The following is a 23,557-nucleotide window of genomic DNA, read 5'->3' as shown; positions in this document are numbered from 1 at the left end:
TTCTATGCTGTGGGCTGCTGGAGAGGGGGCAGCACGGACAGGGACAGGAGCAGGATAAATAGACTGATCAGGCGAGCTAGCTCTGTCCTGGACGGTCCTCTGGACTCCGTGGAGGAAGTGGGGGAGAGAAGGATGTTGGCTAAGCTGACATCCATCATGGACAACACCTCTCACCCGCTACATGACACTGTGGGTTCCCTTAGCAGCTCCTTCAGCAGCAGACTGTTACACCCACGGTGTAAGAAGGAGAGGTTCCGCAGGTCCTTCATACCGACCGCTGTCAGGCTCTACAACACCTGCACCACCTGAACCATGTTGTAGTCACTATGTATTCTTTACTTGCGTATCTTGCTTGCTGCTGTAACAAGTGAATTTCCCTGCTGTGGGATAAATAAAGTACATACATACATACATACAGACGTTCACTAACCCATCAACAGCAAAACCTCCAGCAAGATCTGTCTTTAAACCAGTAGGAGCTCCAGCTGTGGGCCAAGCTGGAGCTCATTGCCATACAAGCTCCCATCTTTTGAGTCAGCATATGCGTAATCCCTCAAATGAGAGCCAAATCTTTGATGTCCCAGAAGGCCTTGTGGGAGAGCCTTGTGATAGTGAAGCATGGCTGGATGGAGTCAAATGCAATTGCAATGTTGATTCAGGGTCCCAAGTGACAATTATATCTCAGTCATTTTATTCCCGATATCTTTCCCACAGACTGTTGTTCTCCACTGAGAAGGTGCTCAACATTGAAGGTGCAGCCGGACAAAGAATTCCTTATGTGGGCTATGTGGAAGTAGATATTCAGTTCCCTAAAGGTGCATGTGGCACAGACAAATGCTTTCACATTTTAGCATTAACAAGCCCAGACCAATCTTACAACAAGTACCCTCTCCTTGTTGGCACAAACACACTGCGCCCGATGGTTAAGAATTGCCAAAAGCAGGGTGGAACAAAGTTTCTGGAATGTTCTAAAGCTACCGACTCCCAAACAAAAGATGCCAAAGTTCTGCGTGTGACTCTGAGTAGCAAAGTACCTGTACGCATAAAGCGCAGTGAGCTTCGCACAGTGAAAGGCAGCTGCCACACTAAATCACCTGAGGGTTTTCAGGCGGAAACATTCACCTTGCTGTCAGGCTCTAAATGGTTCACTGCACTTGACCTTAAGAACGGGTATTACCAGCTTGATGTTGAGCCAGCTGACCGACCAAAGACAGCATTCACCACACCTTTTGGCACGTGGCAGTTTCGTAGGATGCCACAAGGCTTAACCAACTCTCCAGCCACCTTCCAGCGAACCATGGAGAAGGTGATGGAAGGAATTAATCTCCAAGAAGTGGTTGCTTTTCTTGATGACCTCATAATATTCTCAAGCTCCCTTGAAGAACATGAGGAGACATTGATGAAGGTTCTCAAGCGCCTTGCCGATTTTGGTCTCAAGTTGTCCCCTTCTAATTGCAAATTCTTTCAGACCTCAGTGAAATACTTAGGCCATGTCATTTCTGCTGAAGGGATACAACCAGATCCTGACAAAGTTGCTGCTGTAAAAGAATGGCCCAGGCCACAAACAGTCAAACAACTTCGGTCATTCTTGGGTTTCACTGGGTACTACAGGCGTTTTGTGAGAGGTTATGCAAGTATTGTCAGGCCTTTAAACAACCTGTTGAAAGGAGCTCTAGCTCCGAGGCACAAGAGTTTTAATTCTTGGCCAAGAAAACAGTCCCAGTCACCTGGGGAAAAATGGACATTTGAATGTCAAGCTGCATTTGACACTATCATCAGTAAATTAACATCAGCACCTGTTCTTGCCTTTGCCAACTGGCAGCTTCCATATTTGCTCCATACTGATGCCAGCCTGACTGGTTTATGTGCGGCACTGTATCAGGTCCAAGATGGTCAGACCCGTGTTGTGGCTTATGCTAGTCGTGGTCTTTCTAAAAGTGAAAAAAAACTACCCCATGCATAAACTGGAGTTTCTCGCCCTTAAATGGGCAGTCAGTGAGAAATGGGGCTCATTTCAAGGTACTGACAGATAACAATCCTTTGACATACGTGTTGACGAGTGCAAAGTTGGATGCCACAAGCCACCGGTGGCTCACAGTTCTGTCAATGTATAACTTTGACGTTCAGTACAAGGCTGGTCAGCACAATGTTGATGCTGATGGACTTTCTAGGAGATCTCATGAACCATCGCCACATGATGAGGAGTCTCAAGGAATGGACCAGAGAATCTCAAGCATGCTAGATCGGGTTAGCTTGTCACCCAGTGAGTTCCAGGTCCTGAATGAAGAGACAGTCAACACTCTTTGTATGTGCCATGGTATCAATGCCAATGCAGACGAACAATGCAGCGAACAACAGGATGCTGACAGTGTGATACCTGCAGTGGAAACGCTTTTGTGTGATGACAGTGCGGTTCCAGATGACTTGGAAGACGCATGTCCTGGTCAATCTTCCTTACCTGGGATGTCTATGGAGGACTGGCATCGTTTGCAGAGAAAAACAAAACTTTTTCGTGCATGAAGCTTCTGCTTGAGTTGGCATTTTGGCCGCTATATGCGATCAGATATTGACCAAGGAATACAAAATGGCTGGCCGCGTTAGACAGGTGACCGCTATACACAGGGTCTATGACACGTAAATTTTCTGCGGGGGATTTTTCAGTAGCTGCTATAGGCAGGTGGCCGTTATATACTGTGTGTATATATATATATATATATATATATATATATATATATATATATATACCGCTCGTGACTGGCAGCTCCAAGTGGACCTGAATCGGCGGGAAGTCAAGATAAGCCAGCTGAGGCAAGACTTGAAATCCTTGAGACATCAGTTTAAGGCAGCCACGGAAGAGGAGAGACCTGCTCTGTTGAAACTCACCAGCATCATAAGGAAAAAGCTCATTACGTTGAGGAGGGCTGAATGGCACCGAAGGAAGGGAAAGGAACGGGCTCGGAAGCGGAGTGCCTTTATTGGAAACCCCTTTGCCTTCATGAAGAAGCTACTGGGCCAGAAGCGAAGTGGCCACCTTGCTTGCCCCATAGGAGAGATTGACAACTATCTCAACGGCACCTTCTGTGACGCCACAAGAAACCAAGAGCTTGGCACTTGCAAGGCCCTGGTGACACCTCCAGAACCAGTGTTCCAATTCAACAGTGATGAGCCCACCCTGTCAGAGGTAAGGGAAGCTGTCAGAACTGCAAGATCTTGTTCGGTCCCCGGTCCGAGTGGTGTACCTTACAAGGTCTATAAGCAGTGTCCACGGCTCCTCAAACGTCTCTGTAAGATCTTGAAGGTGATCTGGCGAAGAGGGAAAGTCGCCGCACAGTGGAGACATGCCGAAAGCGTCTGGATCCCAAAGGAAGAGAACTCTAGCAACATCGAGCAGTTTCGTATAATCTCGCTGCTCAGCGTTGAGAACAAGATTTTCTTTAAGATCGTGTCCCAACGACTAACAGAGTTCCTCTTGAAGAATGCCTACATAGACACCTCAGTCCAGAAGGGGGGAGTTCCAGGAGTGCCTGGGGTGCTTGGAGCATACAGGAGTGGTGACGCAGTTGATCCGGGAGGCAAGGGAAGGCAAAGGAGACTTGGCAACTGTCTGGCTTGACCTAACCAACGCCTATGAATCCATCCTGCACAAGCTTGTCGAGACAGCATTGACAAGATACCACGTTCCTGGGAAGATCCGCAACCTCATCATGGACTATTACGACGATTTCAGCGCAAGAGTCTCCTCCAATAAAGTAACATCTGGCTGGCACCGCCTGGAGAGGGGGATAATCACCGGCTGTACAATCTCGGTGTCATTATTCTCCTTGGCCATGAACATGATTGTCAAGTTCGTGGAGGTTGAATGCAGAGGTCCAAAATCAAGATCAGGGACCCGGCAGCCCCCCATAAGGGCCTTTATGGACGACTTGACAGTGATGACTACATCTGTTCCTGGGTGCAGGTGGCTCCTTCAGGGGGCTTGAACGGCTCATCTCCTGGGCAAAGATGAGCTTCAAGCCAGCAAAATCCAGGTTTCTGGTCCTGAGGAAGGGTAAGGTGGCTGGTCATTGCCACTTTGCACTTGGAGGGACCAAGATTCCAATGGTGACCGAAAAACCTGTCAAGAGCCTGGGCAAAATCTTTGACAGCTCCCTGAAGGATGCAGCAGCTGTGCTGCAGACGAAGAGCGACCTGACTTCTTGGCTCACAGCCATAGACAAATCGGGTCTCCCAGGAAAATTTAAGGCCTGGATGTACCAGCACGGTGTCCTGCCCAGGATACTCTGACTCTAACCCCTGTTAGTCTATGAGGTACCAATAACAACTGTAGAAGCACTAGAGAGGACCATCAGCCAGTTTCTCAGGAGATGGCTGGGGCTCCCTAGGTCCCTGAGAGAGAGAAACTTAGAGAAACAAAATGTCAAAATGTGATGACGTCATATAAATTTAATCATTAAAAATAATCGTCAGAAACTAACTGTCAAAATATGATTGATGACTTGACACATCAGATGACATCATTTTTTTTAAACTGTGAGTAGACAGGTCTTAGAGGGCTGCGGAAGGGGAGGGGGTATGGGGGAGATTCTTGGGGGCTGATGTGTGTGTGTGTGTGTGAGACTCTTGAGTGTGTGGGTGTGTGCGGTATATATTATTAATAAGGTGGGCCTCGACTTCCCACGGGGAAGACAATGTGATTGAGGTTTTAAAAAACATATCTGAAGGGGGTGTTTTTTAGCTAACTATAATCAATAGCAGGGGCCCTGTGGTTCACATGAGATCGTTTTAATAGTCGCGCCATTTTTGTGGGAGACACCTCTCACTGGCTGTGGAGGGAAGGGGAGGGGGTATATGGGGGCATTCTGGGTTTAGTGTATGGAGTCTCTCAAGCAGAAAGAATGGTGGGGGTCTCATACTTCCTGGGGAACAGGATCTGCTTGGGGCGATGAAGAAACATATCTGATGGGGGGTGTTTTTTAGGTAACTATGATCATTGGGTTGGGCCCCGTGGTTCACATGAGATCATTTTAATACTCGCGCCATTTTTGTAGTAGATGGGGATTTCCTGGGCGTGATCTGTGGGGGTCTCTCAAGCAAAAAAAAAAGAATGGGGGGGGCGGGGGGGGGGGGGGGTGCTGTCTCGGGTGTGTGAAATATATAATATCAATAGGGTGTCTCGTTTTCCCAAGGGAGAAGACAATGTGCTTGTGGTTTTAAAAAACATATCTGATGGGGGGTGTTTTTTAGGTAACTATAATCAATAGCGGGGGCGTCATGGCTCCCGTGTCAATAGCGGGGGCCCATGGTTCACATGAGATCATTTTAATACTCGCGCCATTTTTATAGTAGATGGGGGGTTCTTTGGACTGATCTGTGGGGGTCTTTTTTAGCTAACTCTAATCAATACCGGGGGCCTCATGGTTTGTATAAAAAAAGACATTGTGATCGAGGCTTTAAAAAACATATCTGGCACTTAAACATTCCTCCCCTATTGTATAAAATGGAATAAAAGGCAAGTGTCGACGGTAGGTTTCCAGATCACTTGCTAAAATCAGCGAACAACGTCAAGACAGAGAGTTTGAACACAGAGCTTGGAGACGACTACAAGACATCGGACATTGACATGGGCTGTTGCATGTACGTAAGTTTCATATTGTATATAATTTATCTAGGGTGTTTAGCCTGAAAGGCAATTTTTTTTTTTCTACTTACAGGAGAGCTGCATCTTCACCAATTGAAGGTAGGTTTTCAAATCATGTAGCTGAAAGAAATTTCTTTAAAGTTTATGTTTCTCTGGGTGCGTGTGCGTGCGTGCGTGTGTGCGTATGTGCCTGTGTGCGTGTGTGTGTGAGTGTGTGCGCATGTCTCTCTACCTCTGAGAGAGAGAGAGAGAAAGAGAGAGAGCGAGCAAGGATGTTGATTATATAATATATATTGGGGAAAATAAAATGAATTGAGTATGTTTTAATTCCAGTGCTCGTTCTGACTTCACCGCCACCAGTGGCCCTAGTGTCACCGGTCCAAAACCCAATGCAGGGATTTAATGTGGACTTTATAATGCCTCAAAACCAGGCACAAGGTAAACAATCGTGTGTAGGTTTAGTTTAATACAGATTGATGTCGGGAATTAGCTCTTTGTTTTGTGTAAATGCTGATGACTAACAAGATCCTCTCTGACACAGGATTTGCAGAGGGCGATCCCTCTACAATAGACTGGGCAGTTGGGGGACACACTTCGGGATTCGTGGAAAACACTTTAACACCGCCGGTCCAAAACCCACTGCATTTTATTGTGGGGCTTACAAGTCCAAACTCAAGTCACGGTAAGTTAAACTACACATCTATCAGAGATCCTAAAGAGCATACTTGTGCTATCAAGATGTGCACAATTTGTAAACAACCTAAAACAACATTGTCGTCTCGTAACAATGAGTTAGAGCAGACATAAGCTAATCACTCTGTGGTTGAAAGCGGTGAAGATAAACATGTCTGTTACATGCGTACAAAACCAATCAAATCTGAAAAAGAAATACATGAAAAAAAGATTGTATTTTTTGATTTTGAGACTTCTCAAACCACTGGAACCCATCTTCCGGTGCTTGTAGTGACTCAGTCACTTAATGGTGAGCGCCGTGTCTGGAAGGGGCATTCATGCGCTTTAAAATTTCTTCTCCATTTCCGACAGAAAAAACATAAACAGACAACTTTCATTTCCCATTTTGGCAAAGGTTTTGATCATCATATCATCTTGAATGCTTATGTAACTCAAGGTTTGTCACCATCTGTGATAGCCCAAGGGAGTAAAATAATCCTGATCCATGATAATGACTTTCAACTTAAATTTATGGACTCGTTCTCATTTATTCCTATCCCACTTAGAGAATTTTCCAAGGCGTTGGGATGTAAGACACAGCTTAAAAAAGGCTACTTCCCACACAGATTTACCGATCTTTCAAAAAATGGCTATAGAGGAAGCTACCCACCGGCCGAGATGTATTCACCCGACGAAATGAGTCCAAAACAAAGAGAGGATTTCCTTAACTGGTATCAGACTGTCAAAGATCAAGAGTTTGACTATGATGCAGAGTTGGTATCTTACTGTGAAAACGATGTTGAAATCTTAGCCGAGGGTGCAAGCAATTTCCGTAATGAATTCATAAAAACAACCGACTGTGATCCTTTTGACAGTGTGACCATTGCTTCAGCAGCTTTGAATGTCTTTCAAACTAAATTTTTAAAACCCAATACAATCGCGATTCCCTGTCCTAACAATTACAAAACAAAAAGCAAGGCTTTCTCACATGCGTCTATACAGTGGCTGAGTATGAGGCCTTCTCACGGGGGATTTCAATAAGACATGCTTTGAACGGCGGTGAAGTTAAATTTGGACGTTATTCAGTTGATGGATATGGAGAGTTAAATGGAGGGAAAGTTGTCTTTGAATTTCTAGGCTGTTATTTTCATGGATGTCCAAAGTGTTATATGGGAAGTGATGTTTCTCCATTGTCAAAGACTTGTTTTAGCGAGGTGTACTCTGACACTGTGAAAAGGCTGGATCGATTACAGAACGATTACAAGGTGCAAACTGTGGTGATCAAGTGGGAACACGAATGGAGTGTACAGAAAAAAACAGACCCGAATGTTAAATCTTTCTTAGAGAGGTTTCAAGAACCAATTCCTTTAGATCCCAGAGCAGCCTTATATGGAGGTCGTACGGCTGCTATCCCCATTAGGGCATCCGAAAATAATTCAAAAGGATTTTGACAGCATTGAAAATTACTTTGGATTAATACAAGCTAAAGTTTACCCTCCACGTCAACTGTTTTTCCCTGTACTGCCTATAAGAAACGACAAAGGGAAATTAATTTTCACACTGTGTCGATTGTGCACTCATGAACAATCAAACTACTGACTGTACACACAATGATGAAGAACGGGCCCTCCAAGGGGTGTGGGTAACAATAGAAGTAATTGAGGCACTGCGAAAGGGGTATTTTCTGGCTGAAATTTACGAAATATGGAACTTCGAAGAGAAATCAGATGTGCTGTTTAAAGACTATATCTACACTTTCCTTAAACAGAAGCAAGAGGCGTCGGGCTACCCTACCGGAGTTGAAACTCTTCAGACTAAACAGGGTTACATCCGTGACTATAAAGAGAAGCAAGGTATCGATCTCGATCCAGAGAAAATTGTCTACAACCCCGCAAAAAGACAGATTGCCAAACTACTGCTAAATTCTCTCTGGGGAAAACTAGCACAAAGATCAAACCAGCTCTCAACCAGCCTGGTGAGCACACCGCAACGCTTTTTTGAATTTCTCTTTTCTAGCAAGTAAGACATTTCACAGTTTCACTTCATCAATGACGATATTGCACTTGTTCAATGGCGCCATAATTCTAGGTGTGTCTTACCCCCAGGCGACGCAAATATTTTTCTAGCGGCGTTCACAACTTCTTATGCACGACTTGAACTTTACAAGCAATTAGATTTGCTCCAAGATCGTGTTCTGTACTGTGACACTGATTCTATCGTTTACACAAGCACCCCCTCTGATCAATATAACCCTCCACTCGATAATTATCTCGGAGATTTGACATCGGAATTAGATCATGGAGACTACATATGCAACTGGAGCGCTGCGGGTCCCAAATCGTATGCCTATCTCACACAACAGGGTAAGGTGACTTTACGTGCTAAAGGGATTACACAAAATTATGAAAACTGTAAAAAAATTAACTTAAACTTAAACCCTTCTTCATTTGTTTGTGTTTACATCTTGATGTCTGTGAATAAAATCAGTGTTCTGGTTATTTAGGTTGCCAGTTTACAGAAACAGCAGATGCGTAACATGGAAGAAGTATATTTTGATCCTCGTTTCAAACTTCCATTCACCGCTCTCCTTGTAGGGGCAAGTGGAAGTGGGAAGTCGTTCTTTGTGAAACATGTACTCCAAAATATGAAGGATACTTTTTCCAGAGTTGCCGATCGAATCATCTGGAGCTATTCATCCTACCAACCCATGTATGATGAATTGGCTAGAGATGTAAAGATTAAATTTATTGAAGGAATCCCTGACTCTTTGACGGATGAAAATATTTTTCCATCAAATCAGCACAGTCTTTTAGTTGTCGATGATTGCATGGACGTTGGGGCGAATCATGATGAATTAATGAAGGCATTTACAATGTATAGACATCATCGAAAATTATCTGTAATCTTTCTAGTTCAAAACCTGTTTCATCAAGGAAAACATAGCAGAACTATCAGTTTAAACACTAATTATATGTCCTTTATATTTTCTTCAGAGTTTTAATGACGCGACTAAAGACCCCTACTCATATTTAATCGTGGACTTAAGACCCGACTGTCCAGAACATTTCCGACTGAGAAGCGGCATACTTCCACACGAGTGGCCTGTAGTGTATCAGTATAAAAAGTGATTTAAACCATGTCAAAGCGGATTAAAAGAAACCTACCCCATTTTAAAAGCCCTGCTCAGTCTAAAACCAAAAGAGAGACAGGGTCTTCTAAGCCATGCATCGAAAGATCTCGTCCTGGCAGTCTGTGAGATAGCTTTGAATGTTTTGAAGGGGAACATCCCACTATCCTCCGAGCAGTACAGTAGGTTAAAAAAGCAGAAAAAAATCATCAAACTCTTTGCTAACCGTAAAACTGCCATAAAACATAAGCGTAAGGTGTTGACACAGTCCGGTGGTTTCCTTGGGGCGTTATTAGGAGCCGCAATCCCACTCCTAACCAGTTTGTTTACCGGTGGGAGATAGACACAGACCATCGTCATGGCGTCATTTAGTAAAATGTACATGATTTCCCCCCATCAACTAGAGACTTTAACCCAGAAGAAGACGCATGCAGAAAACATCAGCGAGAAAGCTCAGCATGTTTTGGAAGAGAAAATGAAACGTCTGTTAAAACAACCTGGACCCGCATACAGCAAGTCACTACATTATAACGATCTACTTGAAAAATATCTGGCCTTACTCAGAAAGGAGGAGAGTCGCAGTCGTGAAATACTTTTGAAACTACCTACTACACCCACAGAGAAAGCAGGTGAAGATGTAGGTGGCTATGTCAAGGTTGAAGAGGAAGAACGTCCAGACAACATTGAAAAAGAGATTTTAGACAACATAGGATCACGCAATCGGAAAAATGCGGCATATATTCTACAGAAGCTTTGTAATTCAGACCTTCTAAGATGGAACCGTTCAGGCGAGATAATTGTGCAGGACAACCTCATTAAAGGGTCTCATATTTTTGATTTAATGAAAACTCTGACAAACCGTTGATTCCACGGACGGACCGTACCTCGCGGATGGGATATATTTTTAAAAACAATTTCTGAATTAAATATTCCAATCACAACTGTTATGAACACTCACGCACGTGAGCAATTACGACTTAAACCCTCCAATACCACGAGTGAACCTTGCCCTCAGATACGACGGAGTAAGAGAAAACGCGGGGGGAAAAAATCTGGGGCGGCATCATTGTTAGACACAGATTATGACAGCCCGAATCTCGTTAATCCGCTGTATACACCTACAGCGTCTGAATGGCGATTGTCTACACCGATCCCCTCCAACTGGTTAGATTTCACTCGATACAAATGAATTCATGCAGACTGTATGTTTGTTTTTTTTTACCGATAAAAATTTATTGGGAATTATACATCGGAGTAAGAGCATTTATTCAGAACAGATATAACACTCACTAAATAGTTTTAAAGAGCATGCTTTCTGATTACAGGTTTTAGCGGTCTTCACATGTGAAATACATTTAACATTTTTCTTGACAAACTTGGTGACAAGAGCATCATTCTTTTTTAAATTATCAGAATACAGCCTCATTACTTCTTGAAAAGAGATTCCTTTAAAGCGTTGACAGAGGAAAAAAATAACATGGGCGCCACAAGTCGAAGAGTTGTCATCTTGTACTTGGAGTTTGTTGTAGCGTATTTCATGAGAATTTCTAGTGAGGAATGTTGTAAAGCTTTCAGGATAGAATATAAAATCCGGTTCGTGGCCATAGCTGTCGAAGAAGCATGATTTGTCTTGTTCAGCTTCAATAATCATCCCCACCCAGTGTTCACCCTCACGGGTTTGGTCATGGGTGTTAACGACGAGATAGCACGGTCGTTTATCAATCTTAGTTGGCAGTAAATCACTAGGCCAAACCCCTCCAAACGTCTCGCCCAAGATCGGTCTCAGGATAGAATCTATTTGATGGTTGTTCATTTCTCCAGTTTTAGTAGTCGATCAGAACCTGACGCTTCAAGTTTATCTCTATGACACTGTCGTAACAAGCGTACACAATCAACGTCATAGTTCTCGGTAACGCCATTCTGAATCTTAAATCCAAACCGCATGTTCCATGTAGCGCAGGAGAGAGAGCTTCAGCGTCCATTTCATCGTCTCTTGACAGATTGAACAGAAACAGTGAGTAACCATTTTCAAAGTTTTCGCGGTCAATGCTCAGGGGAGCGTCTCTGAGGTGTCTGTTTGTTCCCAGATAGAGATTGTAAAATTCGCGAACACTCTGATGTGTATTAAAGTTGGGTTGGTAAGGTTTCGCCGGGATAAAGCGTGAATTTACACTGAGAGAGAGGTATTCAAGATTTGCATGTTGGAACTTAAATGGGTTCAGCTCCCTTGCTCCGACAAATGCTCTGTGGTCGACAATTCCGACGACTATATATTTTGGAAGTCTACCCAGATACAAGTTGTCCTGTGAACATACACGTGACTGCGCTGGAATGCTAAAATTTTTAACAACAACACGACTTATCGGGTAAATTGCGTTGGATTTCATTAAAGCGGCTGAATGTCCTAGCATGACATCCGGCGAGACTTGCACCTTTTTCACAAAAATGCTAGCACTCAGAATGTTTAAATTGAACTCGTCAGCTGCAGCGGACATCAGTGTAAAAGCACTTTTAGCCTTTACAAGTTTCAATCGCACATCCACATTGTTTAGCAGGAGTCTTTCGGAAAAAAAAATGTCACTGTGCAGGGGGCCAATTAACTCGAATGGTCGCGAACCACGAGTGAAGCTTGTACGCTTGATAAGACCTTTGTTGGGGCCGCCAGGTGTCGTGTCAATTGAATCTAAATCATCGCCATCGTCTTTGTACCACAGACCTGCTGAAAACTGACTCTCCAATGTTTGTCGTGAAAAATTGAGGAGGGTATCAATAATAGATCTGTAGGGATGTGTTGCGGACGAAGAGCTAATGAGAACATCGTTCAGACTGACATCTACCTGTGAAAATATAGTATTTAGAGGGTACTGTATTATTCCACAGTTATCAGCATTTCCGAGATTAGTCCCATCGACGTTTGTAATCTTGAGGCGTGTTGAGTTTAGATCTAGATAGAAACTCCCGTTTCCAGGTATCAGGAAATCTAACACTTCTTGATCAGCAATAGAGTTCAAAGGATGAATCTCTACATAATTGGTCTGATCTATAGATAGCTGTGTCATCGGAGGGGCAAAGAGGTCGAGCTCTGATTTGGTGCACTCTGACGAGAGGTGTGTAAGAGACATGGTTAAAATATATCCCCTCCGCCTCGTTGACTTTTAACTTTCCGGTGTATTTTCGATGAGGTTTTACGTTTCTTTTTTGGTATAGCGTGTGATAATGCTGCTAGAGCTCTTTTTCCTCTTCCACGTGCTATTCGTAGTAGTCCCGATCCGTCCTGAGTTTCGTCACGTCGACGATTGGCAATATGGCTGGTTACAGCTCCAACAACATCAGATGCTATCCCTCTCACAGCAGATTTCAAATGCGGCCTGGCAATATTAGCTCCACGTTTAACAAGAGGCAAGACGAATCTGAATGCCCTACTCAGCATGGAACCAAATCCCCTGCCGTAAAGAACCGGGGCACCAACAAATCCGTTGAGTGATCCGCCTCCAGCCTGATTCACATAATAATCCACAAATCTTTGCGAATTCATTCTGCGTTATTCTGTTGAATTCAGATCAAGGTCTTTGATACCGGTCTAAAGTGTAGTTTGCAGATGGTCTTCCCGTATGTGAATCGAATCGGGGTATTTAAATCTGTTTTTAATTCAATCTGGATATCCTGTATGCGCTGTTTATTGACAGGAACGTAGTGTAAGCGGTTGTAGGAGAAAGTGATCAGATCACCGTAAGATCCTTCCTTTTTAACAATTCTTAGAAGGGGAACAACATAGTCTCCGATATGTTGTGCTTCCACAATATTGGTATAGACGAAAAAATTATATTGACCGCCGTTAATATCGCAGGGATATTTACTCACGGGATTTCCTTCTGTTTTAATCCATTGACCGGGTTCAAAACCCAGCATGTAGGACAGCGGCGCTTCGAACTTGATAGAATATTTAGCACTCCCTAATATATAAATTCTTCTGTTTATAGAATTGTAATGAAAAATTAGATCAATGTTTACTGACTTAAATAAAGCATTTATCTCCCTCAGTATTAGATCAATACTGTCATAATGTCCCCTAGGAATTTTCATATACATTGGAGGATTCGCTGGCTTCGAATGATCCAATAATTCATAACCATTCTCACCCCCACGTATATTATTCCATGTATGACAATACATAATTTCAGCTAAAGCGACCTCGTAAGCTCCATCCAGCTCTATAGGTTGTGACAATGTTGTCATATAGTTCGAGCTGGTATTGCTCGGGAAAATGTCATTACAGGCATTCGACGGTAGTGTCACGTAGAAAGAGTCTCGCCCTGTCATTGTGCTGTTTCCTGGTCTTTCTTGTTTCTCTTCTTCCTGAGCTCAACGACCTCTTTAGCAGCTAGCCAAGAGTCGAACTGACGAGGCCATCCTTGCCACCGGACTAAAACCATCTTCTGACCATTTTTAATTTTCCGGTCTAAAATTTCTTCGATGCGGAAAAGAGTGTCAGAACCAATTATCAATTTCTGCAGTTCTGGTTCATAGAATGTTCCATTCAGAATTTCACCTCTTATATCCCTTAATTTATAAACAGGGGGGACTCTGGGGATACGTTCATTCACTATAAAATATTCATCTCTGAATGACTGTTCATACATTTTATCAAATACTCCACGGTATTTTGAAATCCGTACAATGTCTCCTTCTTTGAATTTAAATACGGATGGTTTTGCGCTCAGAGATAGTGTCCCATATAAATTTTTAAACACTTGCGAGGTCTTGCTAGGGGTTACCTCCGCAGGTTTCATTTTTATTCCGCTATGATAACTGTTGTTATAGCTATCGAGTAAATCTTGAATTACGTCTATATACCTACAAGTGTTTTTTGCAGTGAAGTAGCGCCACAATTTTCCCTTCAACGTGCGATGAAATCTTTCCACCACTGATGCTTTCAGTTCACTTCCTGTTGCAAAGTGTTGAATGTTGTACTTCTTCATTAGTTTTTCAAAGACTCGATTAAAAAATTCTTTCCCTGAATCCGTTTGAATTTTAGCCAGAAATTCAAGATTCAAGAGTTTTTCTTTCAAGAGTTTTATTGTCATATGCACAGTAAAACTGGTAGTTCTGCTATGCAATGAAATTCTTGTTCTGTTCATTCTCCCCAAAAAAGAAAGAAAAACACAAGAAAATGAATAAGAACATTCAACAAACACAAACATAAACAATGCTGTTTAAGGAATACCACTCTTGTCTAAAATTGAAGCAAAAGCCTTTGCAACTTCAAAGGCTGTCTTGTTTTTCAATGGTCGTGCATCAGCTTTCTTGTAAAATACGTCTATTACTGTAAGCAGGAATTTAAACCGATCATTGTCTTTAGACAGAGCACTCATATCACAAAGATCGGCTTTAAATTGATACAAAGGGTGAGGAACAAAAACACGATTTCTAGCATAAGTTTTTCAAGCCATTTTGTGTAAGGTATATGCATCCTGAGCTGACAACCAGTCTCGCACTTCATCCCTGCTAACTTTTTTTCCCGTCTGCTCTTCTACAGCCTTTTGAAGTCTTTCAACCCCACCCTAAGATCCAGTTCTTGCAGGATCATAATATATACTCTTCAGCACACGTTCAGTCTTCTTTGAAGTCATGTCTTCTAGTGAACAGAAAAGATCATACGACAATGTTTTGATTTCGACTTTATTGATTACCACACATGATTAGTGAATACACAGTTAGTGATTACAATACATGTTTTATATTAAATCAAAAAAACAAAAAATCTTTTTTTTTTTTTTTTTTTCAAAATTGAAGCGTGTAAAGCATGTAATACATTTAGCAACTGATCAACATCAACTTTATCTCCATTCTTCAGTTTACACACCGCTACATCGCCTACATAGGTATACAAGACATGCATAAGACTAGAGTTGAGACTACCCATAGAAATATTTCCGATAATGCCTCGTAATGTTGCTTCAAAACCATCGCTGTTTAAGTCTGACCCAAGATACACCAGATTCTGCCAGTGGTCTAAAGGACCCTTATCCCTCACAATGGCCATCACTCTTTCAAAACACTCCAAGTCTTTTGTATCGACATCCCCGCTTGCCAGATATAACGATGCATCATTGATCCGATTAGCAATTGCATGTTTTAAAAGAAAACTGTCAACTGGTTTAGGGGATGGTTTAAAATAATAATTTCCCATTTTGATGAATTAAGGATTCCAGAAACCGAGGAAACGCTGCAGCAGATCTTCCCTATCCGTGTCGTCTTCTATGTAGGCGCGCCTGATCTCTGCAACTTTCTCCAGAATGTTTTCTTCAGGCTTCAGATCGTTAACGAAAAGCCTCCGCTGCTCCTTCCACTCTAGCATCCAGTATGTCTAACCCAAGTAATTCCAGTGTATACTTGAGAGCTGGAAGAAATTCCCATGTCATCAGATTCTCTGTTAACAGTTTAAAGTTAGTGTTGAAATATCCAGGTTCTGGAGGATAGAGACAGGGATGCTGACGTTGAGAAGGGTGATCGACTTCACAGCCGTAACAGTCTTTTTTTATCTGCTCCTGCACCACCACTTGTACGGCGCTAGCCACACACGCCTTTACAGTGTCTAGAAATCCGCCACTCACCGCTATGGGAGACTGAGGCGCGGGTGAGTCTGGAGGCGTCAGGACCGCATTGTGTGCTCCTACGGTGTAGACTGGAGCAGGCGCTGGCTCTTCCCCGCTGTCATTATCCCCCCAGTATGGACAGTAGGATGGAGGTCCGCATGGTAGCTCGCCATGGCTCTGTCCATTGTCGAGGGTTTGGGAAAAACAACCGACTGTATACATCGGTGAGCCTTCTGCCACCTCTCGTTCAGTCACCTTGTGTGGAGAACGTAGGGATCGGTCTGGTACTCTTGCGCTTCACACGTCGTGACAAGGGTCGAATCATTCTCATGATAGCCGTGGAAAAGTGGCCTATACATCTCAGCGTGTCCTGAAGATGTCTGAGAAATGTTTGCTGCCGACGTTGTTTCCACCAAGAGAGGTCAGAGCGTTGTCTGAGGAAAAATCAGCCATGATGAAGTAAAGTACTTTCTCTATTCCCACTTCTTCTGTATTTATATTTTAAAACGAGTGGGTGTGTCTGGTAGGCGGGTCTGAGAGGTGTGTCTTGTAGATGGAGGGCCTAGTGGGAGGCGGGTGTGGTAGGAGAGTTCTGGTGGGAGGGGTCAGAGAAGCAGGACTGGGAGGTCTTTGTAGAAGGCGGAGACCCGCATGCGTGATTACGCGGAATCAGTCTCCAATTCAGAAACATACCTTCTCCCGGCCAATCCATCAACCTCCAGTTCTCTGTCAAAAACGGGGTTCAGATTTATCAGCCTTTTAACACTAGTCATCCTCTGTCTTCCAACAGCGCCTTCAGCTCGAGTGGTTAACCTCTTCTCCAGCAGGTCATGCCTCCGCTTCACACTATCTTGAGTGAAAAACAAACTCATTTCTTTCAAGAGATCACCCAGCTTTGGGAAGTCTTCCACCTTGAACGCCAGGTGAATTGGGAAATTCCGCTCTTTCTCCATAACAGTTCTTGGTCTGACACTATTAGCATCAGAGGAGCCATATCTCACCAGCAGCCAGATGTGTGATCTCGAACAATTGACGAAAAAAGATCCCTCCCCTTCACGCAGTAGCGAATCCGTTCTCACCGCTACATTTGGGGGCATTCTCGTAAGTCCTACTTCCCCTTGGTCGTGCACATGCTGCATGTAATTGATGAAATCTTGAATGGAGCTCTTCAGTTTTTCAAATTCAGTAGAATAGATTCTCAGTTGCGTAACGTTCCATATATTCATAACTGTATAGTTCCACAAAGGGAACTACTCCCATACCTCTAAACTCACTAACCACCAGACGTCCCCCGTCAAGATGCAGACTCTTTTTCCTGAACACCGCCATTTTTTTTTTTTCTCCAGCAGTCACTCATAGTCTGACTGAAACACTCCTCGTTATATATGACATCTCATATATTTCCACACCCCCTCACCACCTTAACCACGCCCATCAACCCTCCTCTAGAATAATAGCCACATTCTAATGTAAATAACAAAGTCACGCCTCTTCCTTTTCCCCCAACCCCTCACCACGCCCTCCTCCAAAAATGATGTCATCAGATGTGTCAAGTCATCAATCATATTTTGACAGTTAGTTTCTGACGATTATTTTTAATGATTAAATTTATATGACGTCATCACATTTTGACATTTTGTTTCTATAAGTTTCTCTCCTGAGCAGCATCGCCTTATACAGTATGGCCATTCCACCAAGCTGCACCTCCCCCTCAGTGGACTTTCAGAGGAGTTCAAGGTCACCCGATCCAGAGAGGTGTTGATGTACAGGGACTCCACAGACATCAAGGTGGCATCGGCAGGGATTGTGGTTAAAACTGGAAGGAAGTGGCAGGCACAAAAAGCCGTGGGCAGGGCAGGGGTGCGGCTGAGACACAAGACCTTGGTGGGAACCGTGGCAATGGGTAGGGCAGGTCTTGGCAGCTTTCCCAGGCCACAGTACGACCAGGCTCGCGGCAATGAGAAGCGCCGACTTGTCCAAAATGAGATCCGGGCAGAGGTGGAGGAACAACGCTGCCGCAGGATGGGTGGCATGTCCAGGCAGGGGGCTTGGACAAGGTGGGAGCATGTGGAACCGCGCAAACTATCCTGGGCAGAGCTCTGGAGAGCGGAACCTCTGCGGACAAAGTTCCTCATACAGTCAGTGTATGACGTCCTTCCAAGTCCAGCTAATCTGCACACCTGGGGCCTGGCACACACCCCAGAGTGCAAGCTTTGCCAGAGGAGGGGAACCTTGGAGCACATCCTGAGCTGCTGCCCAATGGCTCTAGGGGAGGGGCGGTATCGCTGGCGCCACGACCAAGTTTTAAAAGCCTTGGCGGAGTCCATCTGCGCTGCAATACAGGGTTAGGGTTAGATCTGGGAGGAGATCCCCCAGGACACCATCCGTAGTCTCATTAGGAGCATGCCCCCACGTTGTCAGGCATGCGTACAAGCACGTGGGGGCCACACAAACTACTGAGAATCATTTTGAGTTGCTACAATGACATTTTAGCAAAATGGACCAGTGTGCTGCATCATTTTTTCACTTTCATTTTTGGGGTGTCTTTGATTTCCCCCCTCTATAGGGTGATCATTTTCATTTCTATCAAATGATGTGGCATCATTTTGTTACTAATACATCACCCACTTATTATCAGGAAACATATTCAACATCATTTTCCCCCAGTTTAGATCTGATGTGTTTTTGAAGTGTTCCTAAATTTTTGGAGCAGTATATATACACACACACACACACATACACACGTGTATGTGTGTGTGTGTACAATGTCAGATAGAATGTATAACAGTGGTGCAGACGTGTATGCAAAATGTCATCTATTCAAAGATAACTCCTCTGGAAATTGACACTTTATTCTTAATATTCATGAACGTGTTGGAGATGAAATTCTCCAAGGTCAAAGGTCAAAGGACCACTTTGGAAAATTACTTAAGCCAATTTCACCTCTACCTTGCATGTTCCTGAATCTCCAGTTATGAGAAGGTAAAAAGACGCCCATACCAAATTAGATTTACAAAATGTATCGAAGAGTAAGTCAGAAGGGATATCTTTCTCAGTCGTACAGGGCCCTGGACCCTGTTTCATTCACCTGTTCCCGGATCTTCCGTCCGAATGAAAGAGAGTCTCCATCGATTGTCCCATCTGTCATGTTATACTTGTTCTGCTCAGACCATTGGCACCGGTCTCTCCAAAGATTCCTTGACAAAGCTTGTGACGCCAGCCGACGATAACCCTTACTGTAGTTGTTGACATAAAGAAAACATTCTTTTTCTCAGCCTATGTCAAGGTAGTTCTGTCCATATTCTGGACCATACCTGGCTGCTGGTGCAAGCTGTTTTGCCCCACCACTGTTTATGTTTAACCTTTGACACACTTAAACAGATGTTCATCGACTCAGCCAATGATTTAATCAGGCATTATTTCTATAATACTACTTGTAATCACTCACTAGGTTATTCGACTAATTGAGCAACTACATTATTATAGTTCTATCTATACTGTACTTATTTTAAGGCACTCAACAAAAACTCAAGCAATAATAATCAATGCATACAGCTCTTCTAAAATCTACTTGTAATTGAGATTTAGCCACTCAGTGAATTAATGATTTCCTACAAATGTCTATTAGAACATAATGAGGCTTATGGGAGACATAAATCCATAGTTATTGAATGATGACTGGCAGCAAGGAGGTTAGGTGTTGGATGGATGAAGGTTTCCAGTCCTGAGGAAGCCAAAGCCTGCTTGAAGCAGAATGTTTCATTTGGCAGTGATGGCGCGCAGGCTGCCACTCCTCTTCATGATGTTGGGGACGAACAAGAGGCCTGAGGCCCTCTCAATGCTTTCTATGGGAACCAGAAATCGTTCCAGAGGAATCTTCTCATCCACGGGCTCGTTAGGGAGAACGTATGAGCGAAGCTCCACCCCTTCACCTTCGGCCCGCTCCAGGATCAGCACCTACAGCAAGGCGGCGACATCGTCAGATGGCGGTCAGGAAGTAATGTCATCAGCACGCGACCTCACCTTGAAGAAGTGCGTCGGCACGGCGACGTGATTGCGACCCACGACTTGATAGCGCACGTAAAGCTTGCCGTTGGCTTCCTGCCTGAAAGTCAGTTTGTCACATTTAGCTCCGCCCACCCAAGTAGCAGCAGCAGCAGCCTCACCTGGGCAGGTAGAGCGGACCCGTGCACACGTACACGTTTGTGTAAGACTTGGTCAGAGAGCGACACAACTTCTCCAGGTTGTTCCAAGCATTCTGGTTCAGGTGAGGGTTCTGCAACACAGTACTCACAGGAACTTGACTTTTATTTTGTAGTCTTACACTCAATAAACACTCAAGCTGATGCAAAAGTAACATTTTTAAGACCTTTCAAAATCCTATTGAAGACATTGTCTCAATTTCTAATTGAATTTTAGACATGTTAAGGCCTTCAACTCAAATCATTGGATTTGAAGACCCTGCGGATATCCTGTTGAAGTGTGTGTGTGTGCGCGCGCACCTGAGGAACTACGTTGCTGAGGTAGAAGGTGTCGTCCATGGCTTTCTGGCTCCACTTGTGATTGGCTGCTGCGGCCATGTGACCTCTGTCTAAGCCACTCCCCCTGTAGTCTGTGTTGGTAGCACGGTGGAAAACGTGCACGCTGCAGGGACACACCACTGATCTGTATTATATATCTGGATAGACCATTGGTCAATGACTTGTGAAGCCACACGGCCGCCATATTACCACTCGCAAGAAACACTTGTCGGACTTATGTGAGAACTTGTGAGTTGTTAAGTGTGTTGTTAGTTTGTTAGCCACTCACACTAAATGCAAGGTTAGTCTTCACACTAACCTCACATAACAGGTGTGCTTGAGCTTCATCATAAGGACTCGGGTATGATCATTTTTAAACATTCTGTGGATATCATACCATACCTGAGTCATAAGGGCTTTACATGGGGGGCCGTGGGGGCTATGTAAACCAACAACCACCACTAGACTACTAAATCATTTGCGGTTGCTTGCAAATATAAAAAAATACGTTTGTTTTTTTTGTTTACCCGAATTTCAAATGAACCCCCATAAGGAGACAATGTTTATATATTATTACATATTATATTTCATATTATTCCTGTGGTTTTTGTTCAAATATATTTCTATATCAGAAAAGATCTTATTTCTATTTCATAACACTAACAAAAAAAATCATCAAAATGTAAAATGATTTTAAAACTCGTCTCTTTGATGATTCATATTTTGTACAGACGAGAGCATAGTGAATTGTATGAAAGTAAGAATAAAAAGTAAAGGATCATGACCATGGATTTTAGTGGAAAAAAGGGATGGGATATGCAGTTCAAATGAAAATCTCTTTCTAGAGGAGTAAAACTATCATTGCTATAGGGGAGTGCTGAGCCAGGGTGCACAGTAGAATTTTGTCCCAAAGGCAATGAGAATTGGAAGGGAAAAAGTACATTTAATATAGCCAAAAGATAGAGAATAACGTATCAAATGGTTTTTAAGGGACGAAGGTTGCGTTACTTGAAGGAATGGGAGAATCTCCCCGCTTTTTAATGTCAAATATAGATGTTCTGTTAGCCTCTTCATCTGCTTTGTACACTATGTACGCTGTGCCAATGTAGTCTGCTACGTACGACATGTGAGTGCTAAGATGGCCTCTCTGTGGCTTCAGCGGCTTGCACGGCCGCGTGCGACGTATGGGCTATCCAGATATACAGTATTATACAGATCAGTGAGAGACACTGCGCGCTCACAGTCAACCTTGTGCGCGCGTGCGCGGTCGGGGCTCACCTGTCGTCCTCTTTGAAGTCGCACAACTTCCGGTCCGCAGTCCCGCTCAGAGAGGCGCCGCTGAGCCGCTCGATCACCCACGACGGCGTCCTGGTGCGCGGGTCGTACGAGCTGACGTAGGACTCTCTGGTCCTCACGTTGCTCAGTGACGGGAAACCGTACTTCATCAGGGCGCCAGAAGAACCCGGACTGACCTGGACGGCACCAGACACTAACATTTGATGTTTCTACCTAAACAATAAAGATACTTTCATCCATGCGTTATTCTTATTAGTAGTGATGGGTCCAGCGACACAGATGCGCCGATGCGTGGACCGAGCTCCCGGGGCAAACCCCGTGTCGGTGCGCGTACCGCTTTAAGATAGTCACGTGACCAATGCCGGAACTGTGCCGACACGGCAGTCGCGCGCCAAACTGTGTTGATAAGGAAGCGCATCTGTTAATAGGATGGAAGAGCAAAACGAGCATCGAGTTATTGACGCGTTCATTGCTTGGCGAATATTGCGGTCAAAGATGGAGGACCTCCATGGAAAAGGTACATTTTCTGCCGTGTGGGATCATTTTGACCTTCTGCTGGAAAATAACGTATTTATATTAATCTCCTCATTTTACCCACTTCTTGTCATATTTTCCAAATATTCTGTTCTAGTGAAATTATTTTCAAAATAACTCTTAGTTTATTATTCATATTATTTTTTTGCAGGTAAAATGTCGCATTTGTGCGACAGAATTGTCTTACACTATTGATGGGTCCAGTGACACAGATGCAACTCAGAAGTGGAACGTTACTTAACATCTGGTAACATTCAACGTACCGAGGACCTACTTCATTATTGGAAGAGTATGCAGTCCACTTTCCCTCATCTGTTTTTATTAGCGAACCAGTTTCTATGCACACCAGCATCTTCTGTACCTTGCCAACGCATATTCTCCAAAGCAGGAGAAGTTGTATCGAAGAAACGAAATAAACTGAATTACAAAACACTGGAGAAACTCTTTTTTTTTTTTAAATAAAAATCTTTAAACAATGAGTCCATTGTCATCGTCATTCACAGCACTTTCACTGAGGTTTTGACATTATGACAGATGTTCACTTAATTTATCCACTGTGTCTCAAACATCAAAGAGGATTTGTAATAAAATGACATATATGGAACAAGAAAATGTGAATGCAAATACGTAAATGACGGTATTGGATACAATAGGTCATCAAATCAGTGTCAGTTGAGTCTGTCAACTATGTTTCCTGCAGGGATTTTTTTAAGTCCACCAGGTGTCAGTATTCAGCAACACAGTGTCAATACAGTGTGTCACTGCGTCGAAACGATACGTGATGCCTCATCTACCCATCACTACTTATTAGTATCCATTTGTTATGGTAATCAATGAAATAAAGGGCTTAAATGCGCTACACGAGATGACATCACACGCACGCACCGTGACTTGGGAGGCGTGAATGCGCGGTACCGGTACCGCCGGGACTCTGCCCAGAAGACCATCTTCTTGGTCCTCCGCGCTGGTCGCGGGCGTCCACAGGCGGCTTGCTGAGACGCCGAGTCCCGCTCCTAACGACAAGGTCGCGGCGGTCCGCCACCAGCGGCTCATGGTGCTCGTGAGTCGCGTACAGATGACGTCACGAATGGCGTCCACGAGTCATGACGCAATACATTTTAAAGAGGGGGTTTATGTATGTGAAAAGGTGTTAATATGTAATTAGTGTGCACAG

At 43.8% G+C, this 23,557-nt stretch overlaps 1 protein-coding gene across 3 annotated transcripts; it reads right to left on the bottom strand.

The window, feature by feature from the left end:
• Positions 1 to 17,565: 17,565 nt before the first annotated feature.
• On the bottom strand, positions 17,566 to 23,458 carry endog (endonuclease G). Of its 3 annotated transcripts, none has more exons than XM_054773792.1 (6): positions 23,269 to 23,458; positions 21,832 to 22,025; positions 20,536 to 20,677; positions 20,200 to 20,309; positions 20,057 to 20,138; positions 17,566 to 19,990 (listed from the first exon to the last, which is right to left on the bottom strand). In XM_054773792.1, the coding sequence occupies exons 1-6, from the start codon at positions 23,434 to 23,436 to the stop codon at positions 19,793 to 19,795; spliced, it is 894 nt and encodes a 297-aa protein (XP_054629767.1). In that variant the 5' UTR covers positions 23,437 to 23,458; the 3' UTR covers positions 17,566 to 19,792. The 3 variants fall into 3 exon arrangements, with proteins under 3 accessions (XP_054629767.1, XP_054629768.1, XP_054629769.1); XM_054773793.1 differs by having other exon boundaries at positions 21,832 to 22,062; positions 23,269 to 23,411; XM_054773794.1 differs by having other exon boundaries at positions 19,815 to 19,990; positions 20,536 to 20,693.
• Between the last annotated feature and the right edge of the window lie 99 nt (positions 23,459 to 23,557).

This window comes from Dunckerocampus dactyliophorus, chromosome 4 (assembly GCF_027744805.1).
Source record: "Dunckerocampus dactyliophorus isolate RoL2022-P2 chromosome 4, RoL_Ddac_1.1, whole genome shotgun sequence".
Classification (NCBI taxonomy): Eukaryota; Metazoa; Chordata; class Actinopteri; order Syngnathiformes; family Syngnathidae; genus Dunckerocampus; species Dunckerocampus dactyliophorus.
Note: the sequence above shows the minus strand (reverse complement) of the source record. Positions and strands in the feature narration are given on the sequence as shown.

Coding starts and splice junctions, on each gene's coding strand:
- endog (XM_054773792.1), bottom strand. CDS start 23,436: ATGAGCCGCTGGTGGCGGACCGCCGCGACCTTGTCGTTAGGAGCGGGA. Junction 22,026..23,268: donor TTCACGCCTCCCAAGTCACG/GTGCGTGCGTGT, acceptor GGTGCCGTCCAG/GTCAGTCCGGGTTCTTCTGG. Junction 19,991..20,056: donor TGCCGACGCACTTCTTCAAG/GTGAGGTCGCGT, acceptor GCCTTGCTGTAG/GTGCTGATCCTGGAGCGGGC.